This window comes from Natrix helvetica (genome assembly GCF_964273705.1).
Source record: "Natrix helvetica genome assembly, chromosome: 2".
Classification (NCBI taxonomy): domain Eukaryota; kingdom Metazoa; phylum Chordata; class Lepidosauria; order Squamata; family Natricidae; genus Natrix; species Natrix helvetica.
Window position 1 is genome coordinate 19520326 of NC_138552.1, and position 18345 is coordinate 19538670.

General features: G+C 44.8%; 1 protein-coding gene across 1 annotated transcript in view; it reads left to right on the forward strand.

The window, feature by feature from the left end:
- The first annotated feature begins 1211 nt into the window (after positions 1-1211).
- TTC23L (tetratricopeptide repeat domain 23 like) overlaps positions 1212-18345 on the forward strand; it is a 30665-nt gene continuing 13531 nt past the window's right edge. The window contains exons 1-6 of the mRNA XM_081942885.1: positions 1212-1349; positions 3209-3273; positions 6458-6648; positions 10956-11079; positions 12830-13027; positions 15444-15561. Coding sequence (XP_081799011.1) covers positions 6538-6648; positions 10956-11079; positions 12830-13027; positions 15444-15561 — 551 coding nt within the window. The 5' untranslated portion in view covers positions 1212-1349; positions 3209-3273; positions 6458-6537. The remainder of the gene's footprint in view (positions 1350-3208; positions 3274-6457; positions 6649-10955; positions 11080-12829; positions 13028-15443; positions 15562-18345) is intronic.

Genomic DNA, 18345 nt, shown 5'->3' on the forward strand with positions numbered 1-18345 from the left:
TAACAAACCACTTGCTGCAAATCAACACGAGTATCTGCGAAAGAAGATGTGCCTTAATTGATGATTTGATGACGTCAGCCCAGACTAGCAAAAGAAGGGGTGTCACGATGTTAAAAAGTTTGCTAGGCCTGAACTGCCTGAATTGACACTCAAGAGTTAAACTAAGAAAGCTTTATTGCGCAGGTCATAAAACAAAAAAAAGGTTCTTATCTGAAAGTGATTTATTGCGCACGCGTTACACATTCCAAAATTCCTCTCTTCTTTGTTCGCCAGCCAACTTTTGGCTGACGAAGCTTTCATTATCAAAATGTAACCAATTAGTTATTTTCTGTTTTATTTTATTATTAAAGTTTGTTTATTAATTAGAATACTTTTAAAGACTTATTTTTCTCAATATCTCAAAAGATATGCAGAAGGGAATCAGCCACGGTTCATCGATCTCTAACAGGGTGTTTTTTTTCCCCTGACACAATGGGCAGATGACAAAGAATGTTTTTTCTTAAACAGCGCCCTCTGAATCAGTGTTTCTCAACCTTGCTGGCTGGGGTATTCTTGAAGTGGAAGTGTACACATCTTCAAATTGCCAATGTTGAGAAACACTGCTCCAGATGTTCTTGGTTCTGCTCTTCCCAGAATCCACTGTATACATGAAGAATGCTGGAAGGGGATAGCTGGAATCCCAGCAATAATCTACCCTGAGTTGTCCTCAACTTTTAAGTCACTCATCAGAGGTGGAATTCAGCCAGTTTGGACCAGTTCACCGAACCAGTTGTGGAAATCGTGGCTCTATGCCATCCTATTTAGGCACGTTTTCAAGTCGTGCACATGCGTGCAAGCCGCGGGCCTGATTAAAGCGCACACGCGGAAGGCTGAGGACATGTGCAGACGGGGCGCACTCACATTTGTGAATAGGTATGGAAAATAAGTGAATACTACCCCTGACTCAGATGTTCACCCTCCAATTTCTACCTAATCCATGTGGGAATATTACATACACATGGGACTTGGAGATGGGCTATGCATACTTAACTAGTCCAAGGAGGGGAATAAAGATGCAACATTTTATCCTGGTTATAGGAGTTATTTGGTTGGAGCTCTGCTTGTGGCTGAAAAGGAGGAACTGCAGGAAGTGTGTTCTTGTCACCAGGGCAGTAAGAACAACGCTTGTGACCATGGCTACTGGATTGCTTGGGGTGTGGCCTATGCTTGATCAAAAGTGATCCACCCAGGTCTCTGAAGCGTGGAAGGCTGGTGTCTTTTCCTAAGATTTAAACCTGGGGTTAATTATGTGCCCGACAACAGGGTTGATTCCTGAAAGGAAGACACTGGTTCCTGGACAAAAGATTAAGGTAAGATGTGGTCCTGCGTAAACCACATACTATATTATAAAACCCAAATCTAGTATTGCTTCAATCCTTCAAATGTAGCAATACAGGTAGTCCTCGATTTACAATTACAATACAATACAATAGTAGAGTTGGAAGGGACCTTGGAGGTCTTCTAGTCCAACCCCCTGCCTAGGCAGGAAACCCTATACCATTTCAGACAAATGGCTATCCAACATCATCTTAAAGACTTCCAGTGTTGGGGCATTCACAACTTCTGGAGGCAAGCTGTTCCACTGATTAATTGTTCTAACTGTCAGGAAATTTCTCAATTCTAAGTTGCTTCTCTCCTTGATTAGTTTCCACCCATTTCTTCTTGTTCTACCCTCAGGTGCCTTGGAGAATAGTTTGACTCCCTCTTCTTTGTGGCAACCCCTGAGATATTGGAACAATGCTATCATGTCTCCCCTAGTCCTTCATATCTTAAACTAAACATACCCAGTTCCTGCAACCATTCTTCATATGTTTTAGTCTCCAGTCCCCTAATCCTCTTTGTTGCTCTTCTCTGCACTCTTTCTAGAGTCTCCACATCTTTTTTTACATCGTGGCGACCAGAACTGAATGCAGTATTCCAAGTGTGGCCTTACCAAGGCATTATAAAGTGGTATTAACACTTCATGTGATCTTGATTCTATCCCTCTGTTGATGCAGCCTAGAACTGTGTTGGCTTTTTGGGCAGCTGCTGCACACTGCTGGCTCATATTTAAATGGTTGTCCACTAGGACTCCAAGATCCCTTTCACAGTTACTACTACTGAGCAAGGTACCATCTATACTGTACCTGTGCATTCCGTTTTCATTGCCTAAATGTAGAACCTTACTCTTTTCACCATTGAATTTCATTTTATTAGATAGTGCCCAATGTTCAAGTTTGTCAAGATCCTTCTGTATCTTAAGCCTATCTTCTGGAGTGTTGGCTATTCCTGCCAGCTTGGTGTCATCTGCAAATTTGATGAGTTCCCCATTTATTCCCTCATCCAAATCATTGATGAAGATGTACTGGGCCTAAAACAGAGCCTTGGGGTACTCCACTGCATACTTCCCTCCATGTAGATGCAGTTCCATTGAGGACTACACGTTGAGTGCGGTTGGTCAGCCAGTTACGAATCCATCTGGTGGTGATGCTGTCTAACCCACAAATTTTTGTTGCTAAGTGAGACCATTGTTAAGTGAGTTTGGGCCCATTTTACAACTTTTCTTGCCCCCATTGTTGAGTGAATCACTGTATAATTAAGTTAGTAACACAAAATTGTCAAGTGAATATGCCTTCCCCTTTGATTTCACCACATCAATGGCTTGATAATGTATGATGACCTCATGTCAGCCATTGTTTTTTTCTTTCTTCAGCAGGTAACATGAAAATAATTCTGATTTCCTTTAGAGGGCTACTTATAAGTGTAGCTATGACAAATGTTGAGGGATGCGGTGGCTCAGTGGCAATGTTTGGTAGGGACTGCCAGAACCACCTGGCATGATGAACAGGCTGTGTGGAGAGACTGGGGAGGGGTAAGAGGGGCCAGCCGGTCCTTGCAACAATCGGTTCGGCAAACCAGATGCAAAATTAGCATCAGGTTTGCCCAAATCAGTATGAACCGGCTGAATCCCACCACTGTCTTTTGTGTCTTTGGCACAAAAATCTGAGGTTGATATGAATGCCTGGCTGCTGAGCTACCTCAGACTTTTATCAGTGGAAGTATATTCAACATCCTTTTTAAGGATGTATTTCATGTCTAAACCGATTTGCTCTAATAATCATCTGTTGTCCTTAAGAATCCTTAGAATTTCTGGTCCTGAATCAAACTGCGTTATGTAAAATTTCTACAGGAGGAAGCCGTGGGTGTATACAGGATATATATTAACACTATCTCTCTGGCTGCAAACTAAGAAAGGTATGATGCTTTTTGTTGGCTTGTGTGTTTGTTTTTGGAGGCTAGCAATCTCTTGCCTATTCTGGGACATTTGTATGTGACTCTCTTTGATAAGATCATGTCCATACATGCAACAAATACTACCTGCTGACATTCTGGGCCCTGTAGCTGAACATGCATGTTAAATTCCCATTACTGGAGAAGCTACTCTTTGCTATGCAATAATCATTATTTGCATGATTTATGTGAGGAATCTATTTGTAGTCTGATTCAGATGGATGGCCTCCACCCAGCTACTTTTGAAACTGTTCCAGCTCATTTGCACCAACCATGTGGTGTGTTTATACCTGCATGCAAAAGAATTAAAATCAACCCGGTGTTGTTCTGGATATATTTTTAATTGCTTCTATATTGCAACCCTCCTCCAGTTTTTCTTTTGCTATGTACTAACACTGGTTTAAAGCTTGCAGGTACTAAACTGACCACCTGTTGAATATATAAAGCAGAATCAAATCATTTTGCTCTCTGTCAAATACCAATTGCATCTCATTGCATCAAGTTGGAGCTGTATATTTTGGACTTGAGCAATTGAATTGAACTACAGTATTGGATTATCATGATGGGACGCAGTGGCTCAGTGGCTAAGACGCTGAGCTTGTTGATCAGAAAGGTCGGCAGTTCGGCGGTTCAAATCCCTAGCACCGTGTAACGGAGTGAGCTTCCGTTACTTGTCCCAGCTTTTGCCAACCTAGCAGTTCAAAAGCATATAAAAAATGCAAGTAGAAAAATAGGAACCACCTTTGGTGGGAAGGTAACAGTGTTCTGTGCGCCTTCAGCATTTAGTCATGCCAGCCACATGACTATGGAGACATCTTCGGACAGCACTGGCTCTTTGGCTTTAAAACGGAGATGAGCACCACCCCCTAGAGTCGGGAATGACTAACACATGTGCGAGAGGAACCTTTACCTTCATCTTATTGGATCATTGCTTACTTTGTAATACGTTTAATAGTTCTCAGGTTCAAGCCTTCTCAATTCCTTCCTCCCTCCCCCTTCCTTCCTTCCTTCCTTCCTAGCATTAAACCCAAGCTGTGTGACACCAAAATTATCTTTAACTCTTCACTCAGAAAACTTAAGCCTTCTCTTCAGCAACATCCACAATTCAGACTTCTCATGATTAGGGAGGAGGTTCTCAAGCTAGCAAGCCAAGTTACATGTTAAAGGAAAAGCAAAATGCTGCCAAAATCAGTGGTGAATTAGCTTTGAGTACAATTATCTTCTCTTAAAGAATGGAAGGAAAACAACTTCCATAGAAAAATGCTACCAACTTCTAGATGATCGCTGTAATACAAAATAATATTTAGTTCTTATAACAGGTAATTAAAAAGCATTTAGGTCTTCCGTGAAACATGACACATTCTAGCACCGGATTGGCGAACCCATGGCATGCATGGCACGTGGAGCCATTTGTCAGGGCACGCGAGGCGTGTATGCCCATTTGGTGGGAGAAGGGGAGGATAATCTGATATCACAGTGGATCCTGGAAAATTTGAGGATGCAGTAGGGACCTATGTCTCTAGTTTGCCTTTTGGCAAGTGATGTGCAATAACTGGCCTGTCTCTGTGTACCTACAATCTCAAAATAGGTTGGGAACAACTCTTGTGTTTTCAGCTTCATAAATTGACTTTAAAGTCCCTGTTATCCGACTACTCTGTTTATTGGCAAATTATAAACATTGTCAACGAAAGAAGACTTCAAGGCTTGAGTTTCCTCAGTTCCATTTTATTAGAGGTGTCATATTGGCACATCTGGGAAAACCTGAATCTGACATCTTCCAGGTTTTCCACACCCAAGTGAAAGTTCAAGTCCCTGCCCAGCACCCACATGTCCATCACATGGTCCAATCATGTACCGTCCAAAACTGGAGATGCCTCCCTGTCACCTCATCATAGCTGCAGGGCAAGGTGGCCTTGACTCTCTGAGAAAAGAATATTATTTTGACTATATGTCACCTGTTGTGACACCCCTCTCCATGCCTGTGAATAAACCAGAACACAGGCTTGGCTGTTTGCCACTGTTTAATTACTGAGATAACGAATCCTTTGGCTGAGGGCCCAGACAACTCACGTTCAATAGAGCAACCCAGATAATTCAAAATAAAGCAACGCAGATAGTCCAAACGAGCAGACATGGCTAGAATACATAGATTTTCTTAACTACTAATTTGAACGGTTGTTTTCTGCAAATGTCCCCTCCCAACGCCTCACCTATAATCTTTCTTGGGAGGGGCCAATCAACAACCACCTGTGCTTAATCATCTTCTGTGAGTCTGCCTACAGAGTTGCTGCTTCCATTTCTCAGCCCTTCTCAATCTAGCATCAGGGACAAACTGCCTTTGATCCTCCCCACTGCTCCATGCTTCAGGTGCCTCATGGTGGCCAACCAGCCTCTCTGGTCCCTGCTCTGAGTCTGAACCCTGCACAGGGTCCTCCACATCGTCCAGGGCAGACTCATATGGTTCCTCGCTATCCGAGTCCATCAGCAGCTCAACCGGATCCTGCTGGGCCACAACAGTCACCCATATTCCATATAATCCCCCCTCCCATTTTCCCGCAGCAGAAAATGTGGCAGCCTGAAGTCAAATGTAAAACATGGCTTCCAGGCCTGACAAACATAATACTTGCATGAGGTACTTTTAATAAACACATACAGAAAAGAAATGAGAACACTCAGCTAGCAACAATTTGTCCCCATCGATCTAATATTAGCCAAGGATTTTTTAAAAATAATACTGATCTTCTTAAGCAACCAGTTTTATCAAAAGCTTTTTGGAGAAGCAAGGACATAACTGAAAGGCTAATGCTACCCCACCTTATTCCCCCAACTGCTTCCCTTTCATCCCAAATTGGCTCCAGGCAGAGCATCAATAATTGTCTACCACTGTTTTCCTATCATCAGGCTTTGGAGATAGGCCAGGTAAAGGAATATTGCAAGAGTTCAGAAATGCCATTTTATTGTTGCAGAGTGTATTTTCAGAATCTTGGAATCATGTCCAAATTTCTGTCCTGTTTTTACACCAAAGAAAATCAAGGTGGGGCTATTTTATGTTTCTCGTGCTTCTTTCTATCTCAAGACTTTGCAATCGCTTTTCTAAGTTCCTCCTTGATGCCTGCTCTCTTCCTTCCCCCATGAACAGCCTTCTCAGACCTTCCCCAGGGTCAGTCCCAAGGGCTTCATCCTTACTGAAGGCTCAAAGGAAACATTGGATCTGGGCAAAGGGATATAATGGACACCAATGGGGAAGATCAAGAAATGTGGGCCCAGCTGATGGCCCCTCCAGCAGCTCAGCTGATAGAAGCACAGAAAAGAGCAGAAAGATTTGCTGAAGAAAAAGAGGTATGTTGATGCATTTGCTTCCATAGCTGTGTGCAGAGGAAAAGTAATGAATTGATAGAAATGTAATAGTGGTACAAGAGAAACACCTTACGATATTACTTTCAACATTTGCTCAGACTCTGCCAAGAAATGCAGATGTTGTCTATAAATTCTTTACAATATAGAACCTGGACTTCTCCCTACTGAGTTCACCTGAGTTCAAATTTCTTCTCGGTCAGAAGAGTCGCCAAGCTAATCCAAAAACTCAGGATGGATGTCAAGATGGCCAAAAACCTTCTTAATTGTGAATAACAGACAGTGACTAAGAGGCTGAGCTTGTCGATCAGAAGGTCGGCAGTTCAGCGGTTCGAATCCCTAGTGCCTCATAATGGAGTGAGCTCCCCATACTTGTCCCAGCTTCTGCCAACCAAGCAGTTCGAAAGCATGTAAAAAATGCAAGTAGAAAAATAGAGACCACCTTTGGTGGGAAGGAAACAGCATTCTGTGCACCTTTGGCATTTAGTCATTCCGGTCACATGACCGTGGAGATGTCTTCGGACAGCCCTGGCTCCTCGGCTTAGAAACAGAGATGAGTTCTGCCCCCTAGAGCCAGAAATGAGTGGCACACATGTGCGGGGGAACCTTTACCTTTACCCTATACACACCCTACTTTTAAGTATAAGAATAATCTTTATTGTCATTGTACTTAAATACAACGAAATTGGTTTTAACTTCACTGGTGTAAAATTATAACAGAAACAAAAAAAGAAAGAAAAAAAGGGAAAAAATCTAGCGTGTGCATGGAGTGATTGTGGTTGTATTTAAAAGTCTCACAGCCCAAGGATAGAAACTATCTTTAAACCTGTTTGTTCGGCTGGCTATACTTTGATGTCTTCTGCCTGATGGTAGAAGTGCAAAGAGACACTGACCAGGGTGTGAATCATCTCTGAGTATCTACCTTACTCTGCTAAAGCAGTGAGACCTGGCGATGTCATCCAGTGGTGTCAGAGGGCAATCAATGGTTTCTTGTGCCGAGTTGATCACTCTCTATAGTGCCTTCCTGTCCGCAGCTGTTAAACCAGCATACCATACTGTAATACAATATGTGAGGACACTTTCTATGGTGGACCGGTAGAAAGAGGTCATCAGCCTCTTGCTCCTGGAACAGAATATCAATTGGAAGGGATGTTGGAGGTCTTCTAGTCCAATCCCCTGCTCAAGCAGGAAACTCTATACCATTTCAGGTGAAGGTTGTCCAATCTCTTTCTAAAAACCTCCAGTGTTGGAGCACCCACAGCTTCTGGAGGCAAGTTGTTCTACTGATTAATTGTTCTAACTATCAGGAAATTTCTCCTTAGTTCTAAGTTGCTTCTCTCTCCTTGATTAGTTTCTATTCATTGCTTCTTGTCCTGCCCTCTGGTGCTTTGGAGAATAGTTTGACTTCCTCTTCTTTGTGGCAGCCTCTTAAATATTGGAACACTGCTATCATGTCTCCCTTAGTCCTTCTTTTCATTAAACTTGACGTGCCCAATTCCTGCAAACATACTTTGTATGTTTTAGTCTTCAATCTATATTTTTAAAGCTTCCAGTTTTGAAGATCCTACTTGGTCATTTTCCCACTACTAATTTAAAGGATAAGCAAACCATTTCCCTTGTATCAGTAAAAGGGATGGCCTTCATCAATTTCTTCATCCAAGTCATAAGCTCCAACCTGATTCAGTAGTTTTTATGGTGGTTCAGTGGCAAGGTTCTGGTGGCTGTGCTAAAGTACTGCCCAGTTCCCAGCCACTGTTCCCTCTAAGGTGCGCGCCTGCGCGGCCGCACACATTCCTAGAATATGCCGCGCAGTAATTTCTAACTGCCGCGCAGCGTCGCGTATTTGCTGTGGACACACGGACTAGAGCGGAGCGGATAGGGAATCACATCACAATCGAAACACTCTCCAGCCAGCTCCAGCTAAACGCAGTACGTTGCCGCCTGACTTGTGACTTCAGGATTCTCCTTAATCAGTGTAGGTCAAAAATAAAAAAGGGCAAGGGAAAACGCGGCGTGATCGGCTAATTTGCTACTGCCCGCCCGGCTCCCCGGTTAGATTTTTGCTGGGAGTGGGCTGAGGGGAAGCTCCTTGGCCTCCGTCTCTTTTTCTGCCTCCTTGCTTCTCAGCCCCGCCCAACTTCAGGATCCTCCCTAATCATTGTGGGTTGAAAAGAAAAAAGGGAAAGGGGCGCTTAAAGGTTCAAAATATTGGAGCAAAATATCGCTTCAGAGGCAACAGTTCTCATGGGGAATTAGGTCAGAGAGCCCTGGAGTTTCACTGCCCCACCCGGTCAAACCTCACTTTCCGCCAGTCCACCAGTCTTAAGAGCCAATTTTGCAGATCCCTGGGCTAATATGATTGATGCCCTTGGTGGACTTCAACTCTCAGAATTCTGGGAGTTGAAGTCCACCAGTCTTAAGAGCCACTGATTTTGTTGTTGTCTTGGGTGACATCTGTGAAAAAAATTCAGGTGCTCAGGCATGAAAATTTTCCAGCTCAAACACTATACTTTTCCGCCCACACTGAAAAAAAATTAGAGGGAACATTGTTCCCAGCCCCTCTGAAATTGGCTGCCTTCCCTTTTGTTACTGTCACCAAGTTACACCTTGGGTATAATCAGATCTCTGGCAACACCCAGATGGTGGCTATCTAATCTACAATAAAAGGTAACAGCAAAGGTTCCCCTCGCACATATGTGCTAGCCTTTCCAGACTCTAGAGGGCGGTGCTCATCTCCGTTTCAAAGCCAAAGAGCCAGCACTGTCTGAAGACATCTCCGTGGTCATGTGGCTGGCATTTATTTATTTATTTATTTATTTATTTACTGCGCTTCTAGACCGCCCCCTCTCCCAAAAGGGACTTGGGGCATGACTAAACACCAAAGGCGCATGGAACGCTATTACCTTCCCACCAAAGGTAGTTCCTATTTTTTCTACTTGCATTTTACATGGTTCTGAATTGCTCGGTTGGCAGAAGCTGGGACATGTAATGGGAGCTCACTCCATTATGCAGTGCTAGGGATTCGAACCGCTGAACTGCCAACCTTTCTGATCGACAAGCTCAGCGTCTTAGTCACTGAGCCACCGTGTCCCTACAGTATTTGCTGTAAAAAGTCTGCAAGGCAACATACATTTCACAATTTTATTGCTGTAGTGGAATATTGTCAGATTCCTCAAGAAAAACCACTTTTAACATGCACTTCAGTGTAGTGAAAGGAGACTGGACCAAGAGAAAACCAGCTTCTTATCATCAAGAAGGAACATCTGCATTCTCAGGGCATTTGAGGATAGGAGTTTAGTGTCTGATTTTTCAACCCTTGCAACTCTAAGATAAATGGACTTCAAGTCTCAGAATTCCCCAGCCCGCTCAGAATTTGCCATACTGGCTAAGGAATTGTGGGAGTTGAAGTCCACAGGGTTGAAAAACGCTGGTCTGGACTATGTATTACAATGAAGAGTCCCTTCCAAATTGGTGTTTCTATATTTAAATGAGAGTGGAATGAAGGCACACCAAAGATTTAGATGCCATCTAGCCCTTACAGGGTTGACCATGGTGTGTGACGAAGCAGTCAAAGAAGTCAAAATCTTAGCCGTCCCAGCTTGTTCTAAATCCTGATTCTTTTACAGGAACAGACTTAAACTGATTCAAGCAAGCTGCCACCTTGGTTTCAGTAAAAGTGAGAAAGGAATGCATTTGTCGTATCATTTATGCCTTGAATTGGAATGTGTGTGTTTCAGCTGAGAACTGAGTATATCAGGGGTCGGCTGCTATGGGTTCGGGAGAACCCATAGCAAACATTATGACTGGTTCGGAGAACCTCCAAAACCCACCCCTCTCTGGCCCCACCCACCCCATCCTGCTCCTCCCATCCCGCTCCTCCCACCCCATCCCTCCCCTCCCAGGAGTCTCTACGCGGTCCATTTTGGATGCGAGGTAAGTGCAGGGCTTGCACGGAGGCTCGGGGATGGGGGAAAATGGGCCTCCCAGAAGTTCCAGAAAGCTGAAAACGGGCCCATTTCCGGTCTCCGGAGGGCCTCCAAAGCCCGGGGGAGTCAATTTTCGCCCTCCCAGAGGCTGGAGGAAAGCCTGCAGAGTCTGGGGAAGGTGGAAATTGCCCCCCCCCCATAGTGCAGGAGGCTGACTAGGCGATGCCCGTCATGGCCACGCGCACCCACCAACCTGGCAGAGAATCTGTTGCTGAAATTTTTGAAGCCCATACCTGGAGTATATGTGTGTCTAGCAGGTAGTTACAGTTGAAATAAGAAATTAACCACATAAATGTTCTTCCCCAGGTACATAAAGGCTGCAAGGAGTTGATGCAATGCACAGTCCTCACTAGAATTATCTATGGAAACCAACATTGGAGGCTAGCAGAAGCTCTTGCCAATCTCGCTCACGGCTACCTTACCCTACAAAGTAAGGCATTTTTTGCCATGATCCCTCCAGAAAATAAAGGGAACTAAAATGTTATGGATGCTCTATTTCTAGGTCCAGGATCTAGAGATGTGACTTACGTGCTTTCATTTTCTTTCATTTTGTTGGGAATGACTGGAGTTGTAGTCTAACTTTTTAGAAAAGTTCCAAGATGAAGGAGACTGACCCCCAAACCCATGAAGCTAAGGCAATTTCTCTTACTCACAGGAAGAGAGATGTGGTAGTTGTTACTGGCAATGGTAGCCCCTTTCCAGTGGTGGGATTCACTGACATCCTTGGTCTCCACCAATACTGGGTCAAGAGCCTCACCAAAGAGCTTATCCCCTTTAAATGGGGCCAAGGCGAGACTCCATTTCTACTCCATGTCCGCCTGCCAATGGCGAAGTTGAAACTTTCACAACTTCTGGAAGCAGGTTGTTCCACTGATTAATTATTCTAACTGTCAGGAAATTTATCCTTAGTTCTAAGTTGCTTCTCTCCTTCATTAGTTTCCACCCATTGCTTCTTGTTCTACCCTCAGGTGCTTTGGAGAATAGTTTGACTCCCTCTTCTTTGTGGCAACCCCTGAGATATTGGAACACTGCTATCATGTCTCCCCTAGTCCTTCTTTTCATTAAACTAGACATACCCAGTTCCTGCAACCGTTCTTCATTCCTCCAGTCCCCTAATCATCTTTGTTGCTCTTCTCTGCACTCTTTTAACATCATGACCCTCCTCTCACCACCTTATAAGGAACTGTGGCATTTTGCAAGGATAGCAGTGGAAGAAAACAACAATCCCAGATGTTAAGAAAAGAAGGTTTTTTTTTTTAATTAGCAAGCATCAAGAAATATGAGTCACCCTCAAGTGCAATGGAGGAGAAGAAGAAAAAAGGTACAGGCAACTCCAAGAATAGACATTGAGAAGGAAAAATAAAAGGGAAGGGAAAATACTAGTCAGCAACCCAGATCCTGAAATTGAAATAACTGAACCTAGAGAGAAAATTACTAGGTTGATGATTGGGGTGCATGTTTCCACATGCATAGCAGTGATCATTCAGCAGTGATCATTCCACCGTTTTACTGTTGGAGTTGGAAATAAATACCTGGCTGTTGAATCTGCCATCTAGTGACTATTTTATAATTTCATCAAAGAGTAGAGTAGAATAGAATAGAATAGAATAGAATAGAATAGAATAGAATAGAATAGAATAGAATAGAATTCTTTATTGGCCAAGTGTGATTGGACAACAAGAAATTTGCCTTTGGTGCATAGTGTACATAAAAAGAAACATACATCATTAAGTGTTGTATCTTATGATTCTTGATGAATGACAAGAATACAAGCAACAAGGTTATAGTCATAAGTGGGGGATGAGAGGTACTAGGAAGGATGAGAAGAAGAATTGTAATAAATACAGTTTTAATAAAGTGTTGTGGGAATCAGTTGTTTAGCAGAGTGATGGCGTTCAGGGAAAATCTGTCCTTGTGTCTAGTTGTTCTGGTGTGCAATGCCCTATAGCATCGTTTTGAGGGTAGAAGCTGAAATAATTTATTTCCAGGATGTGAGGGGTCTGTAGTTATTTTCACAGCCCCCTTTTTGACTCATGCAATATACACTGGCATATAGTACTAAAACCCATAAAAAAGGCATACAGTACTAAAACCCAAGCCAATTCATTGAACGTTTTGATAGGACAAACTACTCTATGCTTCTTTCTATTTTTGTTCAGTAATTTAATTAATTATTCCAGGTCTTCCGTGTCAAGCTATGCACCATGCAAATTCAGCAAAATATATCCTCTTCTCCCTAAGGGGTGATACTCCTCCGGCATCCTCAGAGGAGAAAGGAACTATTTGGAGCACCTTTGTGACAATCTACTACACCTTGGGCATGGCAAATCTGATGCAAAAAGAATATCCTTGCGAGTGGCCAAGAGCAAAGGAGTTGGGTATGGGAAGCACAAACAAATTCTTTTGCACAGCTGTGTCCTTCACCAAATAGCTCAGGATCTTTCCATCAGTGGGGTAAACCAATGCTGGGATATACAGTTGATGGTTTACCAATATAAAAATATAAACAATTAACCAAATAAATACCTACTAGGTAGAATGCAGTCTGGATTCCCAGGAGGGGGGGCTGTATTCTAGAGCAGGGCTGTCAAACTCATGGCCCGTGGGCCAGATGCTGTTGTCACCTGCCAACGGAACTGGCAGCAGATTCGGACAGTGAGGAGGTTGGGGAGGAACATGGGCCAGTCCTGGAGTCTGGGGAAGGCTCTGATGAGGGCTCTGTGTCAGAGACAGAGAGGGGGGCAGAGCCGTATGCCAGTTATCAGCTGCCTTCAGAGCCAGACATCAGTGAGGCAGACGAACAGCTGGAGCCTTTTCCCAGTGTGCGCATGTGCAGAGTTGCCAGACGAAGGGAACAGCTAAAGAACAAGGGTTGACTTGGCAGTAAGGCCACAGGTGGACGATGAATGGCCCCTCCCAGAGGAAATAAAAGAAGAGTGAAAGGGGAGTGGAGTTTTAGGGGACAATTAGTTCACTTAATTGGTTCGTGCCTCTCCAAGACTCCTTGCCAAGTTTTGCAGATATCGGCCTGGCAGTTCTCCAAGCTAGATAAGGTCTGTGACTGTAAATCCTCCCTTGCTGGATGTGAATGAGCAGAATTCACAGTAAATTAATAAAAGGGTTTTCTGTTGGGACAAGGACTTTGCTGCATGCTCTTGGGCAGCCTAGGTCAGAACAGATGCGTCACGCCCTGGCCACACCCACGCCTGGTTTAGCGAAGGGGGTGGGAGTTGCGATATGTCACGTGACAATGCAAATTTGACATCCCTGTTCTAGAGAATCAAGAAGAGGCAGCTTAGTTAAGAAGAAGAGGGTTAAGCCGCTTCTCCCTAGGTGTTTTCACAGTATATCTTTAGTAATGCAAGTAGTTTGCTTTAGTTTGGCAAGATTTCTGTCTGTATGTGAGAAACAATCAAGTAAACTGCTTAGAAGATACTCAGCATGTCTTTCTTGCTTTTTGGAGCCTGATACATAAATTGATTCAGGGGTTGGGAAGCTGGGAAGTATCAACCAGGCTGTTCAGTCTGTGAAAAAAAACCTTGGTTGGAGTCTGCTCTGAGAACTTTCCCTTGCATAGGAAGCCACAGTAAGTCACAGCGAAAGATAGAAGCTGTTATATAGATTTAGCAATCCCTAGAGGGGACCAAAGAGATGCAGAAAGTGTTTAACTCTTTGCTGCCACCTCCTGGTTTCTTAGATTTTTGCAAGCCAGATCTGAGAGGCTTAGCATTACGCAAACTTGTCCTATTCCACATGAGAGAAGGTCTCAAGTCCTTCTGCTGCCATTCCTCTCTAAGGGATTGTGGTAGCCTTGGACATCGGAACAGGCCAGCTCCCTAATTGCTTCTTTGTTCAATTTATATTGTTCTCCCCTTCCCAGGGGACTCCAAATGTAACATGAAGTGTTTGTGTTGCTTTCTCATTTAGTCGTGTTGGATTCTGTGTGCCCCCCCCCCCAGCCACCTGATAATTATTTGCCAGGGTTTTCTTTCAGCATTGTTTCTTGGCGCATGCATGTGACTTATCTGCAAACTCATTCTCTGCTCTGCTGTATTTAAGTTGTGTAGAACTTAAGACTTGGGTAACCAAAGGACTAATAATCCAGAAGGGCCCTGAATCTATAAAATAAAGGGGACAATTCCTATGCATAATATCAGAGTCTATGGAGGAACGTGCAGTGCTAGCCTGCATCTTCCTTTTATTTCAGTAGGATTTGTACCAAGTTTCCTTAGGGAAATTCAGGCACCAAACATCTGTCGCCAGTGTCAAGAATAAATTAATTGTCAGCCACAAAACCCATCACCTTCTTTTAATGACCCCCATAATCCCTTGCGGGGTGGAGTCTGGGCAACTGAATGGAGCTGAGTGTTTACTGGCCGGATGCCCTTCCTGTCGCCAACGCGGAGTTTTGTTCAGCAGATATATTCTCATTGGGCCCAGAGAGAGAAATATTTGCCTCTACCTAGGATCGAACTAGCAGCCTCCCAATGGTGAGGCGAGAGCTCCGCCTCTAGGCTGCCGCATCACTCGTTGGAGTCACAAAACTGCATCATTCAAAAGTTTTATTCTTTGCACTGCTTCAGGATACACTGATTTATATTCCCGTTAACTAGAGAGCAGAAATTGTCAAACCATACAAAGGAAGAAAAATAGTTTTCAGATCTGCCAATATAATGGGAGTCCAAATCAACAGCGTAAGTTCCTCTTCTGTTATTTTTTTTGTACTTGCTTGCTTGCTTTAAATACTTTAATACTTCCATTACTGATTTCTCCTTGACTTTTCTACTGCCAAAGAATGTTACTGCAACCTGCAGAAGGCTAAAAAATGTCTGGAAGAACTGCAAGGGTTAGATTGGAAAGGAGCTGCCAAACCTAAAGTATGCACCAAAGACATTACTCTGGCACTTGGCAGGTAAGCAAAAAATAGTTTAGAAGTGGTTTGATAAATAAGGACACAGATGCATTATATCAGTGATGGCTAACCTTTTTGTCATTGTGTGCCGAAAGCAAACGCACACGCACCCATAATGCAATACACGCCCCCCCCACGCCCTGCTAAACCCCCCGCATGTACCCCACCCCCTGTGAATGCACACACGACCTCCCCCGCATGTGCCCTGCCCCTCACACATGCCCCCACGTGTGCACATGACTCATGCATGCGCACGCGACCCCCATGAACCCTCCCCCATGCGTGGGTGTGCAAACCCCATGATCCCCCATGCATGCATACAAGTCTCCCACATGCACCCCTCCCCACGTATGCGTGGCAGAGAGCTGAAAAACAGCTGGCATGCGTGGTGGAGCTGAGCTGGGGCGACGGCTTGTGTGCCCACAGAGGGAGCTCTGCATGCCACCTGTGGCACATGTGCCATAGGCTCAGCATTATATGAACAGATTAAGGACAGAGGTGACCAATCAGCCACATATACAGGTGTGTCCTTGGCTTATTTAGTGACCATTCGATCTGTAGTTTCCAAACTGCTTTTTTTTGCACCACTGCAATGTTTTGCACCAATTACAGCAATATTCTAATATTGTAATGCTGCCAAAATTTAGCGACTTTCCTACTCAAAACCTGCAGTGCAACCAGTGGTGGGTTTCTGCCGGATCGCACCGGATCGCGCGATCCGGTTGGCCAATGAACCCGGAAGTAAGTTTCCTGCCCCGCCCCTGTCACGGGATGGCGCTTGCCTGCGTTCCACCAGCTCGGGCGCGACCGGAGAAGTTTCTCTTCTCAGAAATGTATTCAGTGGAGCGGTGGTAGCCTGCGTCCCTTTCAGGAGCTCCACTGAGGAAGCTTCTCTGGTCGCGCCCAAGCTGGTTCACGCTGCAGAGACGAAATGCCAGCCTTCGGGTTGCAAAGCCCACCTGCCTCCCCTTCGCGCCTCTTGCAGCTGCCAGCTGCTCAGGAAAGGCAGGAGGCTTCAGCTGGCCAACTTGTATAAGACAAGACAGGCAAGCTAGTGGGCGCATGACTCTGCCCAGGACAACGTAGAAGGTGCAGAATCAGCTCTGTCTGAAGGCGGAGCCACCACCACCCCTGCTTGCCCACCAGCCGAAGCCTCCCGGGAGGTTTTGGCTGATGGATGCGCGGGGGGGAGGTCCAAGCTTTTTGCCTTCAGGCAGAGCTGATTCCACGCCTTCTACATTTTCTCCGGCAGAGTCACGCGCCCACCCGCCTGCCTGTCTTATCTTACACAAGTTGGCAGAAGCGGCTTCTCTCTCCTCCTCCTTCCAGCCGAAGGAAAAGCCCCGGGGAGACGGGCTCCGCACGCTGCTCTGCTGGGTTGCAGCGCGCGGAGCCTGTCTCCCCGGCGCTTTTCCTTCAGCTGCAGGAGGAGGAGAGAGAAGCCACTTCGGCCACTCTCTTCCAGATGCCCAGCTGGGACCGAAAAGGCGCCCTTTTGACCAAGAAGGGATGTGGAACCGTGGGGTCTTTTCAAGTGCGTAAGCTGAGCAGAAGGAACATCTGTTCCTCAAACCCGGACATCGCTACTCCCACCTCCCCATTGTCCGAGTTGCAGCAAGTGAAGTGCCACGGGCGGCAGGGAAAACGAGGCTGCTTTGCCAGCCTCCCAGCTGGCAAAACAGAAATTTTCGCCAACTGGAAGGTATGTGTGTGTGAGGGGGGGGGGAGTGAGAAAGAAAGAGTAAGAGAGAAAGAAAGGAAGGAAGGGGGAGAGAGAGAGAAAAAAGAGAGAGACAAAGATAGAAAGAGAAAGAGAGAAAGAAAGAGAAAGAAGGAAAGAGAAAGAAAGAACATTGGAGAGAGAGACACAAGAAGGATGGAGGGAAGGAAGGGAGGGAGGAAATAAGTGGGGGAGAGAGACAAGAAAGAAAGAAGGAAGGAAGGAAGAAAGAGAAAGAGAAAGGAAGGAAAGAAAGAAAGAGGGAGAGAGAGGCACAAGAAGGAATGAAGAAAGAAAGTAAGTGGGGGAGAGAGACACAAGAAAGAAAGAAGAAGGAAGGAAGAAAGGAAGAGAAAGGAAGGAAAGAAAGAAAGAGGGAGAGAGAGAGACAAGAAAGGAATTTTGGTTCCTAAGCAAGAGCATTGTTAAATGAGTTTCACCACATTTACAAGTTGGTCACTCCCACCCGGTCACATGACTGCTAAGCCACGCCCACAAAATAGGCCACACCTACGGAATAGGTTCTAAAAAAAATTGAAACCCACCACTGAGTGCAACCATCATCTGTTGAGGAAACTCAGAACAAATAGCTGGTCAGGGTTTAGACTAGGTTAGAATAATGAAATGATTTGGGGAAGAAAATTGTCCACAAAAAATACTTTATCAGAAAGCTGAAGAAAAATCTGAAAAATTGAATCTGCTCCAATTTCACCGATGGAAATCTCGCCAACAACCCTGCACCCAACTCAGATTGATACCTTTGGCTTATTAAGTTTACATATCTAGGAATAAACATGGTTAAAAACAGTCAAACTTAGACGTAGACAGCTGTGAGACTGCAATGCAATTTAATGACCTTTCTAGGCAAAGTCATTATATGGTCACTGTTGTAGCCCAGCAGGTTCCGGTTCAGCTGATGCTGGACTCAGATAGTGAGGGATCATTTGAGTCTGCCCTGGATGATGTGGAAGACCCTGTGCAGGTTTCAGATTCAGAGCAGGGACCAGAGGGACTGGTTGGCCACCAGTAAGCGCCTGAGGCATGGAGCAGTGGGGAAGATCAAA